Source organism: Mastacembelus armatus, chromosome 21, assembly GCF_900324485.2.
Source record: "Mastacembelus armatus chromosome 21, fMasArm1.2, whole genome shotgun sequence".
Classification (NCBI taxonomy): Eukaryota; Metazoa; Chordata; class Actinopteri; order Synbranchiformes; family Mastacembelidae; genus Mastacembelus; species Mastacembelus armatus.
Window position 1 is genome coordinate 24,884,372 of NC_046653.1, and position 22,452 is coordinate 24,906,823.

The 22,452-nt window shown below is 42.7% G+C and overlaps 1 protein-coding gene across 4 annotated transcripts in view; it reads left to right on the forward strand.

Moving 5' to 3' along the window:
• lrch1 (leucine-rich repeats and calponin homology (CH) domain containing 1) overlaps positions 1–22,452 on the forward strand; it is a 50,528-nt gene that overhangs the window by 24,640 nt on the left and 3,436 nt on the right. The window contains exons 6-19 of one of the 4 annotated variants that reach the window (XM_026295220.2): positions 504–634; positions 2,572–2,659; positions 3,007–3,112; positions 4,848–4,963; positions 5,598–5,668; positions 5,925–6,011; positions 6,339–6,416; positions 6,550–6,586; positions 9,282–9,351; positions 10,013–10,135; positions 14,688–14,797; positions 15,117–15,254; positions 15,484–15,561; positions 20,231–21,953. In XM_026295220.2, coding sequence (XP_026151005.1) covers positions 504–634; positions 2,572–2,659; positions 3,007–3,112; positions 4,848–4,963; positions 5,598–5,668; positions 5,925–6,011; positions 6,339–6,416; positions 6,550–6,586; positions 9,282–9,351; positions 10,013–10,135; positions 14,688–14,797; positions 15,117–15,254; positions 15,484–15,561; positions 20,231–20,515 — 1,518 coding nt within the window. In that variant the 3' untranslated portion in view covers positions 20,516–21,953. Of the gene's footprint in view, positions 1–503; positions 635–2,571; positions 2,660–3,006; positions 3,113–4,847; positions 4,964–5,597; positions 5,669–5,924; positions 6,012–6,338; positions 6,417–6,549; positions 6,587–9,281; positions 9,352–10,012; positions 10,136–14,687; positions 14,798–15,116; positions 15,255–15,483; positions 15,562–20,230; positions 21,954–22,452 lie in introns of those variants that run through there. The other 3 variants (XM_026295223.1, XM_026295221.2, XM_026295224.1) reach the window with 3 other exon arrangements.

A 22,452-nucleotide genomic window follows, 5' to 3' on the forward strand; every position in this document is an offset into this window, starting at 1 on the left:
TGGTGCCACAGCAGCGCCACCTGCAGCTTCTTCTCAGACATGTTCTGGATTAGAAGCAGCTGTAAGGGACTAAAGCATCAAGGGACTCTTTTTGATCCACTTTCGGTTCTGAGACATGTTATTAGTTGTTTGTGGTTGCATCAGGGTGGCTCTGCCCTAAAAGTAAAACATGAGATGCACTGATGCTGACTCAGCCATAGTTTATATAAACTACCTGCAGCAGGTTGACACTGTAGCACCACATGACTTGGTGCTCTAATGAGATCTGTTTTACACAGCGTCAGACTTCATGCAGCACTGATGCCAAACTGTTTGCATCAAGCTGCATCCTCTGACAGGCTGAAGGACAAAAGACGCTCTGGGAATGTTAAGCACCATCTGCTAAAACAACAGACGTTCGGTGACTCAGCAGTCGGCTTGATGTCTGTGTGAAAACAGCTTGGGAGAATTGAAACAGACGAAACTTTCTCTTTGCTAGTTTTAACCTTTCTGCTCCTTTTCAGATCTGTATAAAGGGTAAAGTTCACATTTTCAAGTACCTGAGCATCGAGGCGTGTCGCAGTGAGAAGATGCCTGACCCTCTGTACCTGCCTGTCATGGAGCGGCTCAGCCTGTCACGGCCCACCACCTGCAGGTCAGTGACTCACAAGTCCCCCAGCATGAAGACACCGGCTCCTCTCTGTGCACTGCTGCAGTGGCCATCATGATGGAAAACCTCCTTCATGTGCTCCTTCACAATAGTTGTTTAACCAGTGAAGCTGAGCTGGGAACACAGTGAGTGCAGTTCTGAAAAAGAACTGGCTCATTGAGCACTGATAAAATGTTCCAGCTGCAGAGTAAATTCAATTCAATATCAATTCAATTTTATTTGTATAGCGCCAAATCACAATTCAATCATCTCAAGGCACTTTACAAAAAAACAAAAAACCCAACAATTCCCTTATGAGCAGCACTTGGTGACAGTGGAGAGGAAAAACTCTCTTTAACGGAAGAAAAAACCTCCAGCAGAACCAGGCTCAGTTTGGGCCTCGACGGGTTGGGGTGAGTGGATAGAGCAGAGAGAAAAGAACAGCAACAATAAACAACAAATGGACACTGCAGGTTGGTGGGACCAGTAACTGCACATCAGCAATATACAGCTCACAGGGGAGCTCAGTGCACCGATGGTCCTCGGGCAGTCTAGGCCTATAGCAGCATAACTAAGGGATGGTTCAGGGTTGCCTGACCATAACAACCATAACTTGATGCATTGTCAAAAAGGAAGGTTTTAAGTCTAGCCTTAAAAGTACAGAGAGTACAGGGAGCTTGATAACTAAAGGCTCTGCCTCCCATTCTGCTTTTGGAAACTCTGGGAACCACATGTAGACCTGCACTCGGACAGCGAAGTGGTCTATTGGGATAATATGGTACTATGAGGTCTTTAAGGTATGAAGGAGCTTGATCCTGAAACACAGTAAACACACTCTGAAATGGTTTAGGTGTAAATGAGACCATCACACATGACAAACGCACATTGAATTCACTTGAAGTATCTGCCCAAATGAAGAAGCACGTCCTGGAGTTATTTCACTCGTGCGGATGTAAAGATGCAGCTGCTCAGTGATCAACGTGAGGTTCTCCTGTTTGAACCATCTGAACAGACCGTAAACAACAGTAGGTGGAGTCTGATATGACACTAATAATGGGACTACAAATGCATCATGCGACCACCTCAGTGGGAACAGAAGGAATTTTAAATGGTTTAAATGAGAGTGATGGTGTTGACCTTTAATAATCTGTTCAATAGGAGACTCAAAGATTTAAGGGATTGTTGAACGTCCACCATGTGGTTTTCATTCCAAATGAGTTGAAGACAGGTACAAATATTGTAAAATGAACATTATAACAACAAAGGTAGCTGACATCTTCTCTATAGCGATACAAGCTCAGGTTAATGACTGCCATAGTGCTGAGCTGGCGTTCGACTGCGTGCGGAGATAAAGTGTTTCAGGCTGCAGCCAAATCCTCCATTAGTCAGCTGAAACTGATCCGTCCCGCAGCTCCCCACTGTCAGAGAAGTTCACCTCAGAGTTCAAACCAAAATCCTGTCGACAGCGTGAGACGGATGGATAAAGGAAGACGTAAACAATGAGAGGACGGACGAGTCAATAAACAGTGAACAAACAAAGGAGGTAATGAACCAACTGCAGTAAAACGGCAAAGGCTGGAAAATATGGCAGAGGCTAATTATTGACTTTTAAGACTTTTAAGAGTGTCTATGCAGTCGTATATTTACCTCTCATATCTGTTATTTGTGTTTATTGTTATTCATTTTTATTTATTCCTTGTTATGTACGGCCTCTAAATAAATGCCTGAATGTCACTGATAAAGAAAAGTCAGATATGAGCAGGAAATCAGGATTTACAGAGCGAAGTGAACGCAGCCTGAGAGAGGGAGGGGCCACACAGTGCTCTCTCTCTCTCACTGTGGCTCACTTGCCCTTTAGCTCCACCCACACACACACACCTACCCCTACCTCAAGTGTGTGTGTGTGGGTGGGTGGGTGTGTGACCTGTGCTGTGTGTGTGCAGTGTGGAGGACATGGAGCAGCAGAAGAAGCAGGACAGCGACTCAGGAGTCGGCAGCGACAACGGAGACAAGAGGCTCTCTGCTACTGAGGTATATCAGTATGTGTGTGTGCATGTGTATAATATATAATTATACACATATATATAGTTTTACTTCAGGTTTACTGTAGTGGAATGTGATACAGTGTGAGTACTTCTACTTCAGGAAAGGATCTGAATACTGTTTCAGTGACGGTGTCTACATCATGTTATGTGTATTTGTGTCTGTGTTACGGTTTGTTTTATACATGACGCCTGGTCAGTCGGTGTAAAAGATCTCAGCAGTTTTTCTTTATGAAGCTGTTAAAACCCAAAGATACTATTTGTTTTTTAGTTAGAGATCATTTCTGATGGACTCAGTGGTCTTTTAGCTCTAAACAGGTTTGTTGTTTGTTGCAGCCGTCAGATGAAGACAGTCTGAGTCTCAACGTCCCGATGAGCCACATCACAGAGGAGGAGGGACTCAGCAAAGACGACTCCAGCGAACACATCAGCTCCCTGACGGGTACGCACACACACATGAACACACATTCACACATCTCGAGAGTCTGTAACAGTGTCCTCTGTTTGACAGCAGAGGACACAGCAGCATCCATGGTGTTCTGACATGACCACCAGCTGTATGTGTGTGTGTGTGTGTGTGTTGGGAGACAGATGGCGATATCAGGGAACGAGCCAACAGGAAGAGAAGTCACTGTGGGAGTGTGTGTGGACTGTATAAACAGTGTGTACAGTTCGTCTGTGTGTCAGTGTGTCTGGTATCGTTCTTGATTTCTGCAGAACCATTCAGGAATTTGTTTCTTTTCCTGGAGCCAATCCCAGCTGACAGTGGGTGAGAGGTGGGGTCCACCCTGGACCGATCAGCAGCCGTTTGTTGTTTCTGCTTGATGGATGATCAGCCGACTGACTGATTAGGGTTTGACAGCTTGTTAGACTGATGCTTTCTGATGCTTAGCCCCTTTCAGACATGGACTGGATTCTCTTTCTAGACGTTGACAGAAAAGAATCTGCACCAGAATGAACAGTGTTTTCTGCATCTCTCAGGATTTGAGCATAAGTTGCTGTTGAAGCATTAATAACCCTCAGGAATGTGAGGGGTGTGCACCCTCTTCTTCATTCGCATCAGTTGCACTATTAAACCTTTTGAATTTACTGCAGTGGTCGGAGAAGGTACCATCATGTGAAAGAGTGTTGACTGTGCTTCTGTAAGAGTCAGCGGTGAGCTGTGTGTGCAGGGCTGAGAACAGCAGCAGATCCCCAGACGCACAGTTTAAATAGACTTCAATCAGCCTCAATGAGGCCAGAGCTGAATGAGGGTCACTTTCACTGAGCTGAGTCTGGGCTATTCTTTTCACTCTGACATTAATAATGTAGGTTGGACATGTTTCACCAGAACAAACTTGATCACGTTGATTGACAAGAAAAGACAAATAAGTGGATGATGGTGCAGCGGAGTCCCTTTGAGTGACATCCAACTAAATTAATTAAGAATATGAAGTTTGGCAGTACGTGTGTATTTTAGACTTTTTACCATTTTAACCACAAGATGCATGGTTTGTTTCCCAGGACTTTTCTTTCTCTACTGTTAATGATGGATTAGAGGCAAAAAACTAAAACAGACCTAAAGAATTATAATAGTAATACAGCATGCAGTTCATACGTACAGCTTTTGGACTTTGGGGAGAATAAATACAGCCAAACACTTTGGTGCAAGTATCTGCATCATGGTTCAGTTCCGTCATGGCTGCTGGACACACCCCGTGTTTTTTGTTTTGTTTGTTTGTTGTTTTTTTTTTTTCATGACAGGTTTATTTTTATCAGATCAGCTCAGATCTCTGATTCATGAAATTCAGATATAAATGCCTGTAATTAGTATAATTCATTTGTCACTGACTTAATAATAATCCTATATTATAATAATTGTTTGGATCTGGTGACAGACGACGATGATACGGTTCAGCGCAGGTCATGGTTTAGTGTCGTTTGTCTTGTTAGACGTGTGAAACATGGTCATGACTCAGTAACAGGCTGCTGGGTGAAGTGGCAGTCGGCTGGTGTGCCGCCTGACAAATTGAATCAAACTGCAGCTTTGAACCGACTGATGACTGAGAGTCAAATGCACAAAGAACAGCAACAAGGCTTTTGTTTCCAGTGGACGGAGCTGGACACAGCAGGATCCTGTGGAGGTAAAAGTGTGAGAGTGTTCAAGACTTTCATTTGTCATGTTTCTTCCATTTCAGCTGACCCAAACTCTGAATCGGTCCATCTGATTGAGGAGAGTCCTTCGGAAGCCCTGAAGGACCAGTTCACCTACAGAGACTCTGGTCTCAGCACTCGCTTTGTTAACTACATCAAGGCAAGACCTTCTCGTGCTGTTTCCTTATTTTAGGTTGAATCAGCAGAAGCTCACTCCATGAATAATACAACACAGAGTGAAGTCAGGTTACATAAAACTGTTGCTGTCTGTGTAGTACAGTACTTTCTGTAGACTGTGTGTCACTTCAGGATCCTGAAGTTTGTGGTTTGTTCCTAAACTGTCACTTTTTGTTAGTGTGAGTTAAATTTAATCCTGGAGCTAAAAGTTTCTGTCAGCTGTTAGAGAAACTGCCCAGTAATAGACGGTTACGTCACCGTGAGCCCGTGTTGCTGTGGACGCTCTGCTGTCACCAAATAAGGACTAAATAAAACAAAGTGGAGTTTTTAGTCCAGAAGAACTTAGTCTCTGTTCTTGCTGTTTTCAGAAAAATCACCGATTTGATTTGATCAGTTTAGATGAAATGTATGAAAACTGCCCTTGTCCTTTCTGGGGGCAACAAGCTGAGGACAGAGGGAATAGATGCAGGATAGAAAGACTGTTATTGTGCTGTTTGTTTACTGGGGGTTGGTGCTAATGTCTCTGAGTTTTAGCCAATGGCTGAGCCTGTCTGTGAATCATGTGACCCCCTGCAGCTGGTGCTGATGTCTGCGTTTGTGTGTGTGTGTGTGCGCAGGGTCGGACAGCAGCAGCCTTTGATGAGCCCCTCAGGATAGAAGAAGATTCACACTGGGCAGCACAACAAACGTAAGTTTATCCGTCAGTCGGATTCTCACTGTTTAGTTTGTGTACGGAACAGATTTGTTCTTTAAAACAAGGTGAGATGGTCTCTGGTTTTCTCCTACTAAGAATCTTCTTTGAAGAAGAACTGTGGTCCAACTGAATGGATTAGGACTGTAAATATCATATTGAAATCAATTGAATTAAAATGTACAACATATATCACTGTACACGTCGGCAGCTGATTATGCTCTACTCATCACTTGTGTCTTTATGGTCCCAGGTCAAAGGTCACAGGGGGCACAGAGCTCCACATTGACATGATCACCCAGCTAAAGGAGGCTGTGGAGCTGCTGCAGGACCCCAGCAGGTGAGAACCAAACTGTAACCTTAAGTATTAGCTCCCTGTTACTCAGAACTGTGCTTTTTCAGAAGCCTCTGTTGATCGATGTTAAAACATCAGGATAAAATAGGTGTCACTCTGGTTGCACTGTTTCAAATGTAATAACGAGCCATAACAAATTACTGAGCAAAGTTCAGATACTGAGGAAATTACTAACTAATCCCCTGAGCTTTAGCCAAACTTCACAGTAAATTAAATGAAACTTTTTTTTTTTCATATCAGTAATGAAATCACTTTGGCTACTTTTTCATTTCCAGAGTGTTGATTGAATAACGTGTTTGTTGTGTACGTCAGAGTGAACGTGGAGCAGGACGATCTATCTGGAGTCCAGCTTTACCCAGTGGAGATGGTCACTGTGGACGAGTCACTGAAGTAAGACATACTTCAAACATACTTCTGCTGAACAGTTGCTGTCCTCAGTCAGGGCTCATAAAAAGGAACAGCTTTAGCAGCAAACTTGATTATATCCTTCCTTTCCCTCATTGTTGTTTCTGTCTTCCTGCAGTGGGCAGGACAGCGATGACGGCACCACCACACCAAAGGTACAGAGAACACGTTTTACTTGAATCAAGACGCAGCACAAAAATAGCAGGTTGTCATCAGCATATGTGATAATAGTTAGTACCAAGCTTGAGTTTCTACATCAACACTTCACCTGGTAATGACTGAATGTCACAGCAAAGTTTGGCTAAAAATAAGAGACAAATAAGAAGAAATATCTGCAGACAAAGTTTGTAGTCATAATGTGGGAAGTTGTGTTTTAGGAGTATGATGTATTTGTAAAATGAGTGTTTATAGCTTCAATTTTAAATCTTCAGAGTTTTTCAGTATCAAAGAACCTTTCTTCAGTTATTTCATACACCAAATTATCAGTTGATTATTAAACACCAAATGCCTGTTGTGTTTTAGCAGAGCCTGAACAGATCCTCAAACTGCCACAGTTTCTGGGTCAAATGTCAATGAACACAAATTATTTATTATTATTTAATATACAAAAGAGCAGCTGCAGTCGTCGTTTGATGTAGTTTCTTATCAAGGAAACCTGCATTTCCCTTGTGTGATAAAGTAATTCCCAAAATATTTAGAGTAAAGCCTGTAAGTTTGTTAGTCAGTTCAAGGCCTGAATGTTTGATGCGTTCTGTAGCAGCACATGGAAGAAGGGGGCTATGAGTTCCAGAAGAAGAGACAGATGATTCTAGAGAAGGCCAAGTTTGAGGCCCAGCTTGCATGCCGGGAGTATGAATGGCGTATGTCAGTCAAGGTAAACGTACTGCAGCACAGAACCACTGGATGTGGGCTCTGTCCCAACCCTCAGGGTGAACGCCCTGAGCTGGGTGCAGTCGTGCCTCCCAGTGAACTCACAATCTGTTTATCGTGTGTCTGTTTGCTGCGAATCATTTAAACCACACCGAGCGTTCACATGTACCACGTGTCATCCGGCAGCAGCTCACACATGTGAACACAGTGGAAACTTGTTTCTGTATTTGTGAGTCCAAATCTTTCACCAGCCACTCCTTTGAGAAACCGATTTGGAGAAAGGTGATTTTAATAAACTGGTGGCTGGTGAACGGACAGTTTTCTGCCTCGTATGTCAGCGTGTAAAGACTGGCTGATAAGAAGTCCATCAGCTCGGGACTGTGTGACACTCATAGAGTTATTGTGAATTTTTGTTTTTTGTTTTTTTTTTGTTTGTGTCTCATATTTTTGTATTACAGACTCAAAAGCTCTAAGTTAGAGCAGAATAAATAGTTAGAAAAACTTTTTTGTTGAGCATTTTAGGAAGTAGTTACAGCATGCATCATTCTCCATCCATCCATCCATCCATCCATCATCTTTTTCCGCTTATCCGGGGCTGGGTCACAGGGACAGTAGCCTAAGCAGAGATGCCCAGACTTCCTTTTCCCTGGACACTTCCTCCAGTTCTTCCGGGGAGATACCAAGTCGTTCCCAGGCTAACTGAGAGACATAGTCCCTCCAGCGTGTCCTGGGTCTTCCCCGGTGCCTCCTCCCATTGGGACATGCCTGGAACACCTCCCCAGGAGGAGTTTAGTATGTTTTGTGTTGTAATGTCAAATATTTGCCGTTTTTAGCTTCTCTGGTATGAGGATTTGATGCTTTTCTGGTTGCACAGACAAAACAAGGCATTTGAGATGTTATTTTTGCCTTTTTCTGCTCTTTGTTGTCACAAAGCAGTTGGTGAAGTAAAAAAGTACTGATGACTAAATGATGATGAAAATGGTCATTGGTCACAGTCGTACAAACCAGAAGTGGTTTATTAGGGAGCTTTAGAGATGTGGCTAACCTTGCTAGGTTAGATGTTTCTGGCCGTTTCCAAACTTTATGCCAAGTTAGACTAACCACATCCCGACTCTAACTCCAGACTCTGCTCACAGATGTTGATGGTTTTATGTGAGGCGCTTTGCACTGCAGGTAAACATCACAGCTCACTCTTCAGTGTTGTACAGAAACAGTGAAGAGTGTAGGTTTAGAAACGAGGAAAACAGAACTGCTTTGTTTGGAGGATGTTGGGTTGACATTGCTCTGCTGTAAAGGAATGAACAGACAAATTGTGGAAGAAAAAAACTTAGACACACAAACTCAGTGCAGGATCTGGACTGTCTGACCTCTAGTCCCAAGAGACAGAGATTTATAGAAACCAAACCACAGCAGCCGCAGTGAGGACAAACAGCTGTTCAGGATCATTGTTGACTGTTAGTTTGGTTTGGATGACTGGCTGACTTTCTGTTGAAATGGCCTTGAGTAGGATACTCAGCCCCTGACCACTGACCTCCCCCAGTACTGCCTGGGATTAAAGTGTGATCTAGCTTCATTATCTTGAATTGAATTGTGATTATGTTGATATCTGGCCGAGCTGCCTGATCTGTCAACAAACATGATTTTGCAGCTAAAGGGCAACAACAGGCAGCGTTGTCAGTGAAGCAGGTTAACCCGGGGGGTGGGGCATAAGCGGATTTCCCTGCACAATCATTTAAAAACTGACTTTCATCATATAGTCATGGCAAAATGTGTAAACCGCTTAAATTCTGTGAAATTGTGGTGTCTGAAGTGTTGCAGTGCGGACACTGAGTCAGTCCAGTCTGATGGTCGATGTCTTTGCAAACGTCTTCCACACGGATAAAACGGAGAATATCCAGCATCTGTTCAAACTGTTGTACTTCCATTGTTTGTGTGAGAAATTACCACTTACCTGTGTTGTTTCTATTTCTGTTGCTGCAGCGGGATGACAGGTCTCCATCCAGCCCTCCATCCTTCTCCAACCCACCATTCGGTCTGAAGCCCCGTTCAGGTGAGTCGGCTCTGGGCTAAGAGGGCGGGTGATGTGTATTATGATTGCCTGATGCTCTCCACTGGATTTGACGTAGTGATGAAGTTAAAGCAAACACAAAATGTCCTAAATGCGGCTTCATGGTCACTGCTTGTCTGTTTGTATAGAAAACCTCAGGCCCATGCTTTTTTTAAAGCAGCCATCCAGCCTTTGTTTGGCAGCTGTTACCAGTGTGAAGTGTTGCTAACTGCTGTTGAAGCTAACGTGATGCTAACAGCATGTTGAGACTATTGTGAAAAGCCACTAATCTTTCTTTTGTTTTGTGCTGTTTTCTGTTCTCTGTTGTCATCTCATGGTCTCCCCCATTTTTACTTTTGCTTTTCTGATTAACACTTTTTTGTTTTTGTGCTGACTCCACCTTTAATTGCTCTGGCGCACTGCTGCATGACTTTGAATGTTCAAATCATAAACAATCTGACTGACCTGCATGCATGCCTCTTACCTGCCTTCATTTGATTTCCTCCGTTTTTAATCCCCTGCAAACTGTTCTGGACCTTTCTCCTGGTGATATTGGTGTTTCTGGGGTGTTTTTCGTTGAATGAATTTTGTCTTGCTGTACCTGGTTCACCCTGATGCCCCACCTTCCTCCACTACACATGCCACGCCCACTTCCTGGTTGTAGCCCCACCCTCGCTGCCCTGCTCGCCCCCTTCCTCCTGTCTCGACCCCTCCCTCCTCTCACAGGCCTCGCCCCTCCATAAAGATACATCTCGTAGCCGTGACGACGGAGGCGTGGACAGTCGCGGTAGGTTTCACCTCCTTCTAACGGGGATTTGGAGGCTGCGGAGTCAGAGTATACACACCTGTGCTCAGGTGCTCTCTTTCTTCATCCGGGGCTTGTTTTCTCTTTGAAGCAAAAAGAAAAGTCTGTTCTGCATCAGCTGGTGGAGGGTTCATCTGTTTTACGTGGGTCTTAGTTTTTGTTTGTTTGTTTGTTTGTTCTTGCTGAGAGTTCGGTGAGAAGATTGATGCTGCTGTTCATTGCTGTGATACATTAACACGGCAGCCATGTTGGTACAGGGAAACCTCCTCATGCTTGTATAACGAAAATCATCAGAGCTCAATGACTTTGCAACCAGTTCTCCAGCTGTTATACAGATTCCTTGGTTACATGTATATTCATTATAATCTCCTGCTTTGTATGTTCATTTTCCTTCTGGAAATGAATACAGCAATAGATACATTTTTTTCTGAGCTCCAAAATTGTTCCATCCATTTTTATTAATGGATGGTAAAATATTTGCATGATGCATCTGCGTGTTTGTGTCTCTAAACAGGGAACTTGTTGCTTTTGAGGAATGTTTTTGTTGTCTGGGTTCTGACTGTGACCGACCAGCTCCACTTCATTTGTTCTTCACTGTGGACGTTCTGCTGTGTTTTCTTTGTGTGTTTTGTGTGTTGTGTGTGTGTTTGTGTGTGTGTGTCTTTTCCTGAGTTCTGTAGTTGTTGGATGCAGAATTACTTCATACCAGACTCCAGATTTCATCCTGCAGGATAAATCTCTCCAGTTAGTGTTTATCACAGTTCCTCGTAGAATTCAATTTGCTTTATTTAAAATTATTTTTTTTAATTCTGACAAACTTGTTTGTTTAGCTGTTATTTTATGAAAATTAGATTTTTGGGAATAGATGCAAAAGGTTCATGGATGTGTCCTAATGAACGGCTCTGTGAAAGGTGCGTTTTAAATTTGACCTGAAAATATAGTTTTATTTTTGTCGGTTCAGTTTTTTTTTAAATGTAAACTGGTTAAATAGATTTTAGTTCATCTACTTTACTGTAGGAGACATGTAAAAGTCTGAAATGGAGACGCATCGGCTGCATCCTGAATTATATTCTCACTTCTTGTCGCCTTTGTGTCACGGCTCCAGAAATGCAGAAGTTTTATTACGTGTGTCGGCTCCTGCAGCCGGACTGCTTCCTCTGTCAGGCATCAAATGGTGCAGCGTGTGTTTTATGTTAGAAAGTCTTAAATCTAACTATCAGACAGCCTGAGGCCATTTTAGGGTTGTCTGTGTGTTTGTGTGAAGTGTCTGCATGATGACTGAGTTTTCTGTGTGTGTTTGTGTATTTTTAGCTCCTATATTTTAGGTGTTAGATAATGGTCCCTAAAGGAGTATCCCACTTCAACTGGAAAGGAGTTCAAGACTTTAGATGGATCCCAGCCGTGTGTGTGTGTGTGTGTGTGTGTGTGTGTGTGTGTGTGTGTGTGTGTGTGTGTGTGTGTGTGTGTGTGTGTGTGTGTGTGTGTGTGTGTGTGTGTGTGTGTGTGTGTGTGTGTGTCCCCTCCCTGAGGCCAGCTCTGTTTCAGTCAGCTGCTCCATAAAAGGCTCGGCTGTGTTGCAGGAAATTCACAGCGACTGTGTTTAACCGTTCACACACACGCTATAATAACTTGTGGGTTCTAACAAATTTCTCACAAACTCTTTCGGTTCTCTTTCCAGCTGATGTGTAACTAAACGCTAACGTGTTGTTTATCTCAGCCTACAGCAAGTTACAAATCAGCCGTGCATCGTATCTACACATCTGTTTGGGTTAGGGTTAGATAGGCTGTTACATATATGCTGTTGTGGCTTTGTTGTACTTAGTTATATCTTCTTCTTTATGGTGATAATGTTCAGTTTGTGTTCAGGCTGTTCATTCACCTGGAGGCTGCAGTTTCTGCTGCCGTTGACCTGGACTCTGTTCTGCTGAGAGTGTTTTACGTTTTTATCAATGAATAACAGAAACAGCTCTGTGTTTGTACCAAGTCCATCCCACCGTTTTCTGACACGTCACAGGCCAAAAAAAAAAAAAAAAAATGTACTGATTCTTGGAGAAAATCGATCCTGGGGGTAATTTAGTTTCAGCTGCAGTTGACATGCACGTACATTACTGAGGGAAAAGCTGAAAACACACATTAACAAAACTGAGCATGCTAGAAAATCAACATGCTAAATATGAAATTCTGTTTTAGCATGCTAAAGCTAGCACCGGTGTCAGACTGATAAATAGACACACTGATCTGATCTTTAAAGGTGCTGCAGTGAAACCAGGTGACTCCTGCTGGTGGCCTCAGTGTTTTACAGACTCGTTGTCCGGCTCTTTCTGTGTGTGGGAGAGATCGGATTATGATTAATGGCGTGTAATGGGCCCAGGCCCCGGGGAGAGTGACATCACCAGCATTGACTCGCTCACTTCACTGCTGCTCCTGACCTCATTAACAGCCAATCATCACCCTGCATGTGGGTTACTCATGTTGTAGAGACACTGTGTTAGTGATAGTCACATCTATACAGTGTGATTATAGTATATTATATTATATCATGTTTTGACCTTCTGTTTTTCTCATTTACTTTCCTTTGACATGGTGAATCTGCTGCACTGGAGTCAAATTCTTTGCCCGTGATGCTGATTCTGGAAAGAATCACATAAATGGTGATATTTTAGGGGGAAGGTTTGGGTCAGGGTGAGTCGTCAGGAAGTGAATGCGAGTCAGTGTAATGTTCTCTGAAGTGATGGAAACATGACTGTGTACATGTAGGATTGGATGTTTAGGTTTTTAATCATGCAGTCACTTCCACGTGTGTGTGTGTGTGTGTGTGTGTGTGTGTATACTTGCTTTGAGTCAACGCAGAATTCAGTCTTTGTGTGTTAGTGTTATGTGTTTGTGAGCTGGTTTTATGTGTTAGTGAGGACATGTCCTGTTTGAGAGCTGGTTTTAAGGTTCAAGTTAGAACCAGGTCCTGGTCTGGGTCTGGTTAAAGGAGCTGGAGGGATGTGTTAGAACATTTGCACTCGGTGAGGTTATCCAGTGTTGTTTGTTCAGCCTCTTCGTCCTGTAAAATAAGTTCATCTTAGGTTCATTAAAGGAATATTTCACCCAAATTTAGGCTTCAGTCAGTCATTCACCATCTGTCACCTCAAACCACAAGAAACTCTTTCCTCGAGGATGAATCCTGCAGGGGCCGGCTCTCTGCTGTAGCACAGTCATGACGGTTCAGTTAGCTGGCCTGACACTGAACAGTCCAAGGTGCAGGTCAGAGCAGGTGAGGGCAGGTGTGAGTGACTGTAGTGAAGCATGAAGAGAACATGTCGTCACCGCTAGTAGTCTGCACGAGCAGGAGTGTTTGCCTGGGAGAAGTTTCTTTGGCCCAGCTGCTGAACATCACGAAGCTGAATCCAACCTGTGCCAAACAAAAGGCTGACCTGTCGTCCTTTTCTCTACAGAGTGAATTATCGTCTTTGGTTCCTGTTGTGAAACGCTGAGCTGGTGTTTCAGACTGTGACTGTATGAGCAGGTTTCTACAACTGAGCTACAATTAGTTTATGAAAAACACTGTCAGCCAGGGCTTTAAAAATGTGCCCTGAAATAACCCATCAGAGGAGCAGACCGAAAACAAAGCTGCAGGCTCAGAGTTTCCAGATGGCAGAGACAAAGACAGGAGGAGGCTGTTCTGCAGCTTGAGCTATAACTCGACCTAGAAGATAAAACTTTTTGCCTTTTTAACATCTTCTCCCCACGGAGACTGTGCATCACTCGTGATTATGCTGGAGCCAAACAAACAACTAATTACTGAGTCTCATTCTGTTCTTCATGTTTTCTTGGTTCTGAAAATTAGGGCATGTCCTTGAAAAGACAGTCTTACCTGCACCGGAGACACATTTTAGCTCAGTGTCTCTGCACATTGTAGGGCAAAACCACATCAGTTTTTAATCATTTTAATAATTTCTCTATATTATTAGTATTTTCTGAGACAAATTAAGGCAAACTGAATGAAAATAAATTCCAGTAGATGGAAATGTGTTAAATAAACCACATAGTTATAGTTGACCCTTTGCTGCTGTAACACATTTTCTTATTTAATATGCACCAGAATATAAGTTTACTTATTAAGAGATGTTGGTTTAGGACATGTAGTTCAGCAGAAGATGCTGCAGTGTTCACAGGCTGACATGAAGTCAGTGCACAGGCCCTGTAGCGCCATCCTCTGGTCACTCTGTGGAGCTACACACAGCTGTGGTCAGCTTCTTTTAGCTGAGGAAAAATTCAGATTCACATGTGTAGAAAACAGGTGATGTTTTAACTTTTGTTTGAATCGTGTGTCAAACTGAGCTATGGACATCAGGAGGATCCTGAAGCAGTTGTGGTTTCTCAGCTCGTGAAACCTTCCTGATCTTAATCCAGTTTTAGAGCATTTTAAAACCATTGCAGCCTGAGATGCATGTAACATCCCATTGTTCAGAGATCTTGCCTTTGAGCAGGTCACTGTGGGCATGTAAATGTGTCGCGTAATCAGCTGTCGTCCTGTCGGTTACAGTGTTCATGCGGAGTCACAAGAGTCTGGAGTCTGTGGACCCTCAGTTCACCATGAGAAGGAAGATGGAGCAGCTCCGAGAGGAACTGGAGCTCATGGAGCAGCTGAGAGACGTGAGACACACTTCCTCTGTTCACTCCTCATTCATGTGTCGGACCCAGTCGGTTTATTAGGAACCCCTGTGTCGGACCCAGTCGGTTTATTAGGAACCCCTGTGTCGGACCCAGTCGGTTTATTAGGAACCCCTGTGTCAGAAACATCTCCAGAACAAATCTAAATATATGAAGTGTATACCCATATATGCAGACCTCTGGACATGTTAAGAACAGCCTCATATCAGCACAGTCTTTAATATATTTAATCAGTGGTGTTACTGAGCAGACAGAGTAAATTGAAGTAAATAAAGATAAACAATACTTGTTTCCTCCTCAGAGCATTGAGAGCAGGCTGAAAGTCGTCCTTCCTGAAGACCTCGGCTCATCTCTGATGGATGGCGTCGTGCTCTGCCATCTGGCCAATCACATTCGCCCACGCTCTGTCGCCAGCATCCACGTCCCCTCACCTGCAGTGGTACGTCTCAGACTGCCGGTCATGACCTTTGGGCCCAGAGAAAGTCCAGAGCTTGTGTTGTCTGTTTTTATTCCTGATTTTCTCTGATGCAGTCTCTTAAAATACGCTGGAAGTCGACTGTGTCTGCAGCAGTTTGTTTGTATCTTTATAAGGAAACAGGCAGGCTGAGAAGCAAAGTGTAGTTAGACATTATTGTTGTGTAAACGTGTCTGTGACTTTGTGCTTGCAGCCCAAACTTAGCATGGCCAAGTGTCGGAGAAACGTGGAGAACTTCCTGGACGCTTGCAGAAAGATCGGCGTACCGGAGGTAAGACGACAGCTTTTCCACGCTAACCACACATCTAACTGTGCTACAGCCTCGCTGAACTGGGGGGTGTTTTCAGGTTTCTGCCAATTCCTTCCAAAGTCAGCGTACCTAAATAAAAACCCTGATATGAGACTGAAGGCTCTTGCACAGAAACAAGAAGTCAAACTAGACTGAGCTGCAGCTGCAGTTTGGCTGCTGATCAGTTCACAAACATCAAAACTCTGAGCACCAGGTTCTCACTTCTTCTGACTCATTTAACACACACACATGCACATATTTTTAGATTCGGTGTGATTTCCATGTTCCGGGATATCTGAGATGTCCACTGTGAATAAACATCCATAAATAAACATCTATTATCACAGAAACAAAAGACGTGCTGTTCTTCAGCAGCTCATTCGTCAGCTTTAATGATGCCAGTTTGGAAAAGTGTAAAAAACAAAAAAAAAAGTGTCAGACCTTGAAAAGTAGAACAGACTGGGACCAGTGACTAAACCCCACCCCCCCAGTTCACCAGAGAGACTCCCCTGAAATCCAGCAGTTCCACTTTGCCGTCATCATGGTTTCAGTTTGGCTCCAGTTCACTGATTGTTGATCAAACTGAGAAAGGATGCAACAGGAACTGTGGCGTGTCCTGCAAAAAACATGGTCTGCATCAGTTCCTGAGCTTCATGTTTACTGGGTGAACCTGTCCCCTTTTACAGAGGATACCAGTGTAGAGTTAGCAGCTTCTTAGCGTATTATCCATGCTGGTAGATGGGCTGAGAACTGAGGGATTTTTGCAGGACACTGGTGACCACATGAAACTGGACCAAATGTGGGAAGAAGGCTGATGGTTGCATGTTTTCAGGTCTTAGCACCAAATGCTCCTTCGTTTACTGACAAATTAACAGTGTTTGGAAAAGAAACATGGATATTTGTTTAAAAGTCATTAATAAAACCAGACTGTAAACACACGACTGGGACGTCTTTACCTCAAAGTTGAGACCTGCTGAACCACTGAACATGTTTCCTGCACAATTGATGTTTCTAAAGTCAAACTGGAGCCACTCAGCCTGTTCCCACCACTGGTTTACTTTTCTGCCTCTTTGTTGTTCTCATCGCGTTTGTAAATGTCGACATGTTAACGCTGATCCATCTCCGCTGTCATCGCTGCCCGTGGCTTCCCGCTTCCTCCATCATGGCCAGAGTCGCTCAGAGCAGCAGCTTCACCTGAAAACGAGCTGCGCCGAGTCTAATCTGTCACCTGCACAAGTTCAGGTCTGACGTTTTGTGGAAAACACGTCTGCACCGACTAACATGTTCAGATCTACAGCAGCGTCAAAGGCATCTTAGCAAAACGAATCAATCCACCCAGTCACTGGTGGATTCTGGGAGATACAGCGGCAGGAAAGAAAGTCCTGAAAGAGAAGTTTGCATTTTGGGCTTATTCACATTTTTGATGAGAGTTTTGTGTTTTATACCATCTGTCTGTTTGCTGGATTAGTTTAGTGTAAAAATCCTCTGTTCCAAAGTGTTACTGCAGTAAAACTCCCAAAGTACCATCATCCAAATATACTTGAAGAATCCAAAGTAAAAGTACTCATTGTGCAGAATGGTCCATTTCACATGAAGGTATCTGATATTATTGGATTCTAATTATTGATGATTATTGTGTTGATCACTTTAATGTAGGAGCTGATGTTAACTACCTTATATACTTCTAATTTGAAGTACTTTATATACCGCTGGGTAGCTGACGTTAACTACCTTATATACTTCTAATTTGAAGTACTTTATATACCGCCGGGTAGCTGACGTTAACTACCTTATATACTTCTAATTTGAAGTACTTTATATACCGCCGGGTAGCTGACGTTAACTACCTTATATACTTCTAATTTGAAGTACTTTATATACCGCCGGGTAGCTGACGTTAACTACCTTATATACTTCTAATCTGAAGTACTTTATATACCGCTGGGTAGCTGACGTTAACTACCTTATATACTTCTAATTTGAAGTACTTTATATACCGCCGGGTAGCTGACGTTAACTACCTTATATACTTCTAATTTGAAGTACTTTATATATCGCGTGGTAGCTGACGTTAACTACCTTATATACTTCTAATTTGAAGTACTTTATATACCGCTGGGTAGCTGACGTTAACTACCTTATATACTTCTAATTTGAAGTACTTTATATACCGCTGGGTAGCTGACGTTAACTACCTTATATACTTCTAATTTGAAGTACTTTATATACCGCCGGGTAGCTGACGTTAACTACCTTATATACTTCTAATCTGAAGTACTTTATATACCGCTGGGTAGCTGACGTTAACTACCTTATATACTTCTAATTTGAAGTACTTTATATACCGCCGGGTAGCTGACGTTAACTACCTTATATACTTCTAATTTGAAGTACTTTATATACCGCCGGGTAGCTGACGTTAACTACCTTATATACTTCTAATTTGAAGTACTTTATATACCGCCGGGTAGCTGACGTTAACTACCTTATATACTTCTAATCTGAAGTACTTTATATACCGCTGGGTAGCTGACGTTAACTACCTTATATACTTCTAATTTGAAGTACTTTATATACCGCCGGGTAGCTGACGTTAACTACCTTATATACTTCTAATTTGAAGTACTTTATATACCGCCGGGTAGCTGACGTTAACTACCTTATATACTTCTAATTTGAAGTACTTTATATACCGCCGGGTAGCTGACGTTAACTACCTTATATACTTCTAATTTGAAGTACTTTATATACCGCTGGGTAGCTGACGTTAACTACCTTATATACTTCTAATTTGAAGTACTTTATATACCGCTGGGTAGCTGACGTTAACTACCTTATATACTTCTAATTTGAAGTACTTTATATACCGCTGGGTAGCTGACGTTAACTACCTTATATACTTCTAATTTGAAGTACTTTATATACCGCTGGGTAGCTGACGTTAACTACCTTATATACTTCTAATTTGAAGTACTTTATATACCGCTGGGTAGCTGACGTTAACTACCTTATATACTTCTAATTTGAAGTACTTTATATACCGCTGGGTAGCTGACGTTAACTACCTTATATACTTCTAATTTGAAGTACTTTATATACCGCTGGGTAGCTGACGTTAACTACCTTATATACTTCTAATTTGAAGTACTTCATATACCGCTGGGTAGCTGACGTTAACTACCTTATATACTTCTTATTTGAAGTACTTTATATACCGCTGGGTAGCTGACGTTAACTACCTTATATACTTCTAATTTGAAGTACTTTATATACTGCTGGGTAGCTGACGTTAACTACCTTATATACTTCTTATTTGAAGTACTTTATATACTGCTGGGTATCTTGGGAATTTCCCACCAGGGATCAATAAAGTTTGATGATCAGACTGTATTTTGTTGGATCCATCTGATTCTGAAAAGGAACTAAAGTATCAGATAAATGTAGAGCAGGAAAAAGTACAAGGTTTGACTCTGACATGTAGTGAAGTCCAAGGATGACGTAGCATGGAAATACTCAGGTGTAGTACAAATACCTCTGAATTGGGTTTAAGTACAGTATTTGAGTAAATGTACAGAGTTACTTTCCACCACTGGCTGTGACATTGAAGTAATGGACACAATAATGCATCAGTAATTATAATTCAATAATCTGCAGAATAACTTTTACTTTGGCTCCTTCAAGTACAGTTGGATGCTAATACTTTCTACTTTTACTGCAGTAAAAGTTCTCAGTACTTCTATCACCATGTCAGTCAGTATTATTAGGTAGGTATTAGGTTTTATATTTAATGTGATCGTTTTATTATTTTTACATCATGCAGTTTACAAAAGGCTTCATGTGATTTTTCTTCACTGTGTCTGAGCTGTTTTGACCTCTGACCTCTGCCTCTGCTGCTTGCTGGCTGTTTGCAGCCTGTGTGTGCAGGCTGAATGTTTGTACCGACAAAGCTTCTGCCTAAAGCTTCTGCCTAAAGCCTCGTCCGAGCTAACGTGCTAACAGCTTGTATGCTAACGTGCTCCCATCATCCTCTTCACCTTCCCACGCCGGGTTGTTTACTGGGAGAAAAGCGTCTCCTCTCCCTGTAAGCAACCCTGGGTTGGTTGCCATGGTTAACCCCATGCCTGCCTCCGCCTGCTCTTCCCCAGTTCGTCTGTGACCTTTGACCTCTGTGTCCATTGGCTGACCGTCTGCCTTTTCTCTTTTTTTCTTTCTGGCTGGATCCTTTTCCTCTTTTCTTCTTCTCTTCTACACATTTTATCTTTGATGGTCATTTTCTTCTTCTGGTTCAATGTTTCATTTATTTCCCCCGACAACATCCTCTTCATCACATTGTCTTTTTTGAATCTACTCTCCCTTTCACCTTGTTTTTCCTCCTCTTTTTCATTTTCTTCTCTTCCTTCTTCACGTCTTTTCATGCTTGAACTTTTAAAAACTTTTTACTTGTTTACCTCTAACTCTTTTCCCTCCTTTTCGTTTTTATTTCCCACATCCACTCTTCTTCCCCTCCAACCCTTATTCCCTGCATCTTTTTCCTCATTTCCCTCGTTCCCTTGTCTGTTCTCTTGCCCTTTGCCCTTCCTGCCTCCTCGCCCTCCTTCCTCTTTTTCTCCCGTCCATCATTTTTTCCCTCCCATCCCAATGGGGGCGCCAGTCTTCCCTCTGTTCGCCCTATGACATCATCCAGTGCCGCTTGCAGCCGGTTCGCGCCACGGTTCGGGCGCTCATTGCCCTGGATGAAACCTCTCCCGACAGGAAAAGGGAAGAGGCTCCAAGCCCCGCCTCCTCCAGGGTGTCAGAGACTCCCTCATTGGTTTCAGTCACCACTCAAACCCCGCCTCCTGCCTGGCAAATCTGGGACCTTATTGGCTCAAGCCTGGTTCACATCCTCTGTCTAGTTCTGCTGTTCGTGGCCTATACTTGGAGTGAGCTGACGTAACCGTGACGACAGCCTCCTGTCATCACCTGCCAGTCTCCGCCCTCTTTCTCCTAGACCCCTCCTCCTCGTTTTTGCTGTATTTATGTCACATGGTGAAAATCAAGCTCGAAGTTAAACGTTGATCGATTCCTTCCTCAGTCAGTTTTAGTGGTTTCTGAGTTAATCAAGTCCATCTTTTCTTTTTAGTATCACTCTGTTTCCACGCACCTGCTTTTAGGCACATTTTAAATTTAAAAATAAAATACCAAAAAGTTGGTGTATTGGTTAAAACAGGACGTGCCAAAGGACGACAGTGGAAACAGACTGAGGCTGACGTACATGAGTCATGTGACTTAAAGCTCAGGTGTGACTGCATCTTGTGACTGCATTAATTTCTTTTATGTGCTTCATTTTCTAAACAAATTTACGTGAAGACTGAGAAGGACTTTCATGTAGAAACAAACTAAGCAAATACTCTCCAAACCTAGTTCCCTGAGGGGATTTCCTCATGTGGGGTCAATACAACGAAGATGTTTTTAAAGCAGATCAGTCGGTCTCTCGTTGGTCCCATGTGACATGAATGCAGCGTCGGCATGAGCGACGCCTTCTCCCTTCACCTCCTGCTCTTCTGATTTTCACCTGTTCGGGACGAAAACATCTCTCAGGCCTGTTGCGTCCTTCCGACAACCGGAAGCTCGACTTCAAGTCACTGATGTCGTGTCGAGTTGTGCAGGGACATGTGATGTGTGCAGGACTGATGATGATGATGATGATGATGATGATGATGATGATGTTTTCAAACCATTTATATCATGGTTTCCCCCTGAACACCAGACTATTCCCTGCACAGTTTCAGTTTCAAAGCAAATGTGGTTAAAACGTTGAAGCTGTATCTTCCTGGATGTTTCTGTAGTTTCATTAAACTTAATAAGCACAGGATTCCTGAACGGAAGCTGCACAGACCAAGGTGTAATATAAAGGTGGAAGCCATATTTCAGTAGTTACTGATCATTTAAATCAGCTGGATGTTATTGTGCAACTTATTTCTTTGGCTAAATGCTCATTTAAAGGCGTTTTATGAGTCTGAGGTTTGGAAACTTGAGGAAAATGTGGATTTAATTTATTTGAGTTTTTCGTCATCAGTCAGCTCTGATGTGTGCTGATATGCACTGTTTCTGGAAAACATGTGAAGGGCTACAGACACTATGAGTCAATGACATTATATTAGATAATTATTAGATGTGTATCAGATGTTTCTGTTGGAGGTTTGATGCACAGAGGATTCACACATGCCTCTGTAGTGTTGAGAAGGTTTAAAAACGCGGCTCCAGCAGCTTTAATTCACAGAAACTGAATGACTGCAGATGTTTTCATTGCTGCTTCACCTTTTGATTTGATAGGAACAGAAAACGTGCTGTATTTCTGATCTGTACTTTAATGACTATAGACGTTATCACTGAATTACTAACTGTATGAATGTGTGTTTTTTTTTTTTAGGTTGTTCATGTTCTGTGAATTAAGTCTTGCAGTGAATAATTTCAGTTCTTGAGTTTCTAAGTTTGTGTCGATGTGTGTGGGCTTCACAGACACTTCACGTGCACGGTGTCCGACAGTGAAAGTCTGAGGTAATAAACACAGTTCAGGGCTGTCGTCTGTTCTGCAGTGCTGTTGTTTGAAGCAAATCTTTCTGTCAGCAAAAAGACAAACAAAATGACAGTTTCATATTTTAAAGATTTGGAGATTAACCTTTTTTTTCTTCACACCTTAACTTTGACAAGTCTCAGTCCCAGGAGGGAAAAAATGAAAACATGTCTAACTGGAGTATGTGTCACTAATTATGATAAACCATCGCTACACAGTATCAGATCTGACTGGGAGTACTGGTATGATCAGTGACTGGTCTGGCTCCATGAAGCCAGTGTTAGTTGGTCTTTCCCCTGAGGAGCAGATTAAAACAT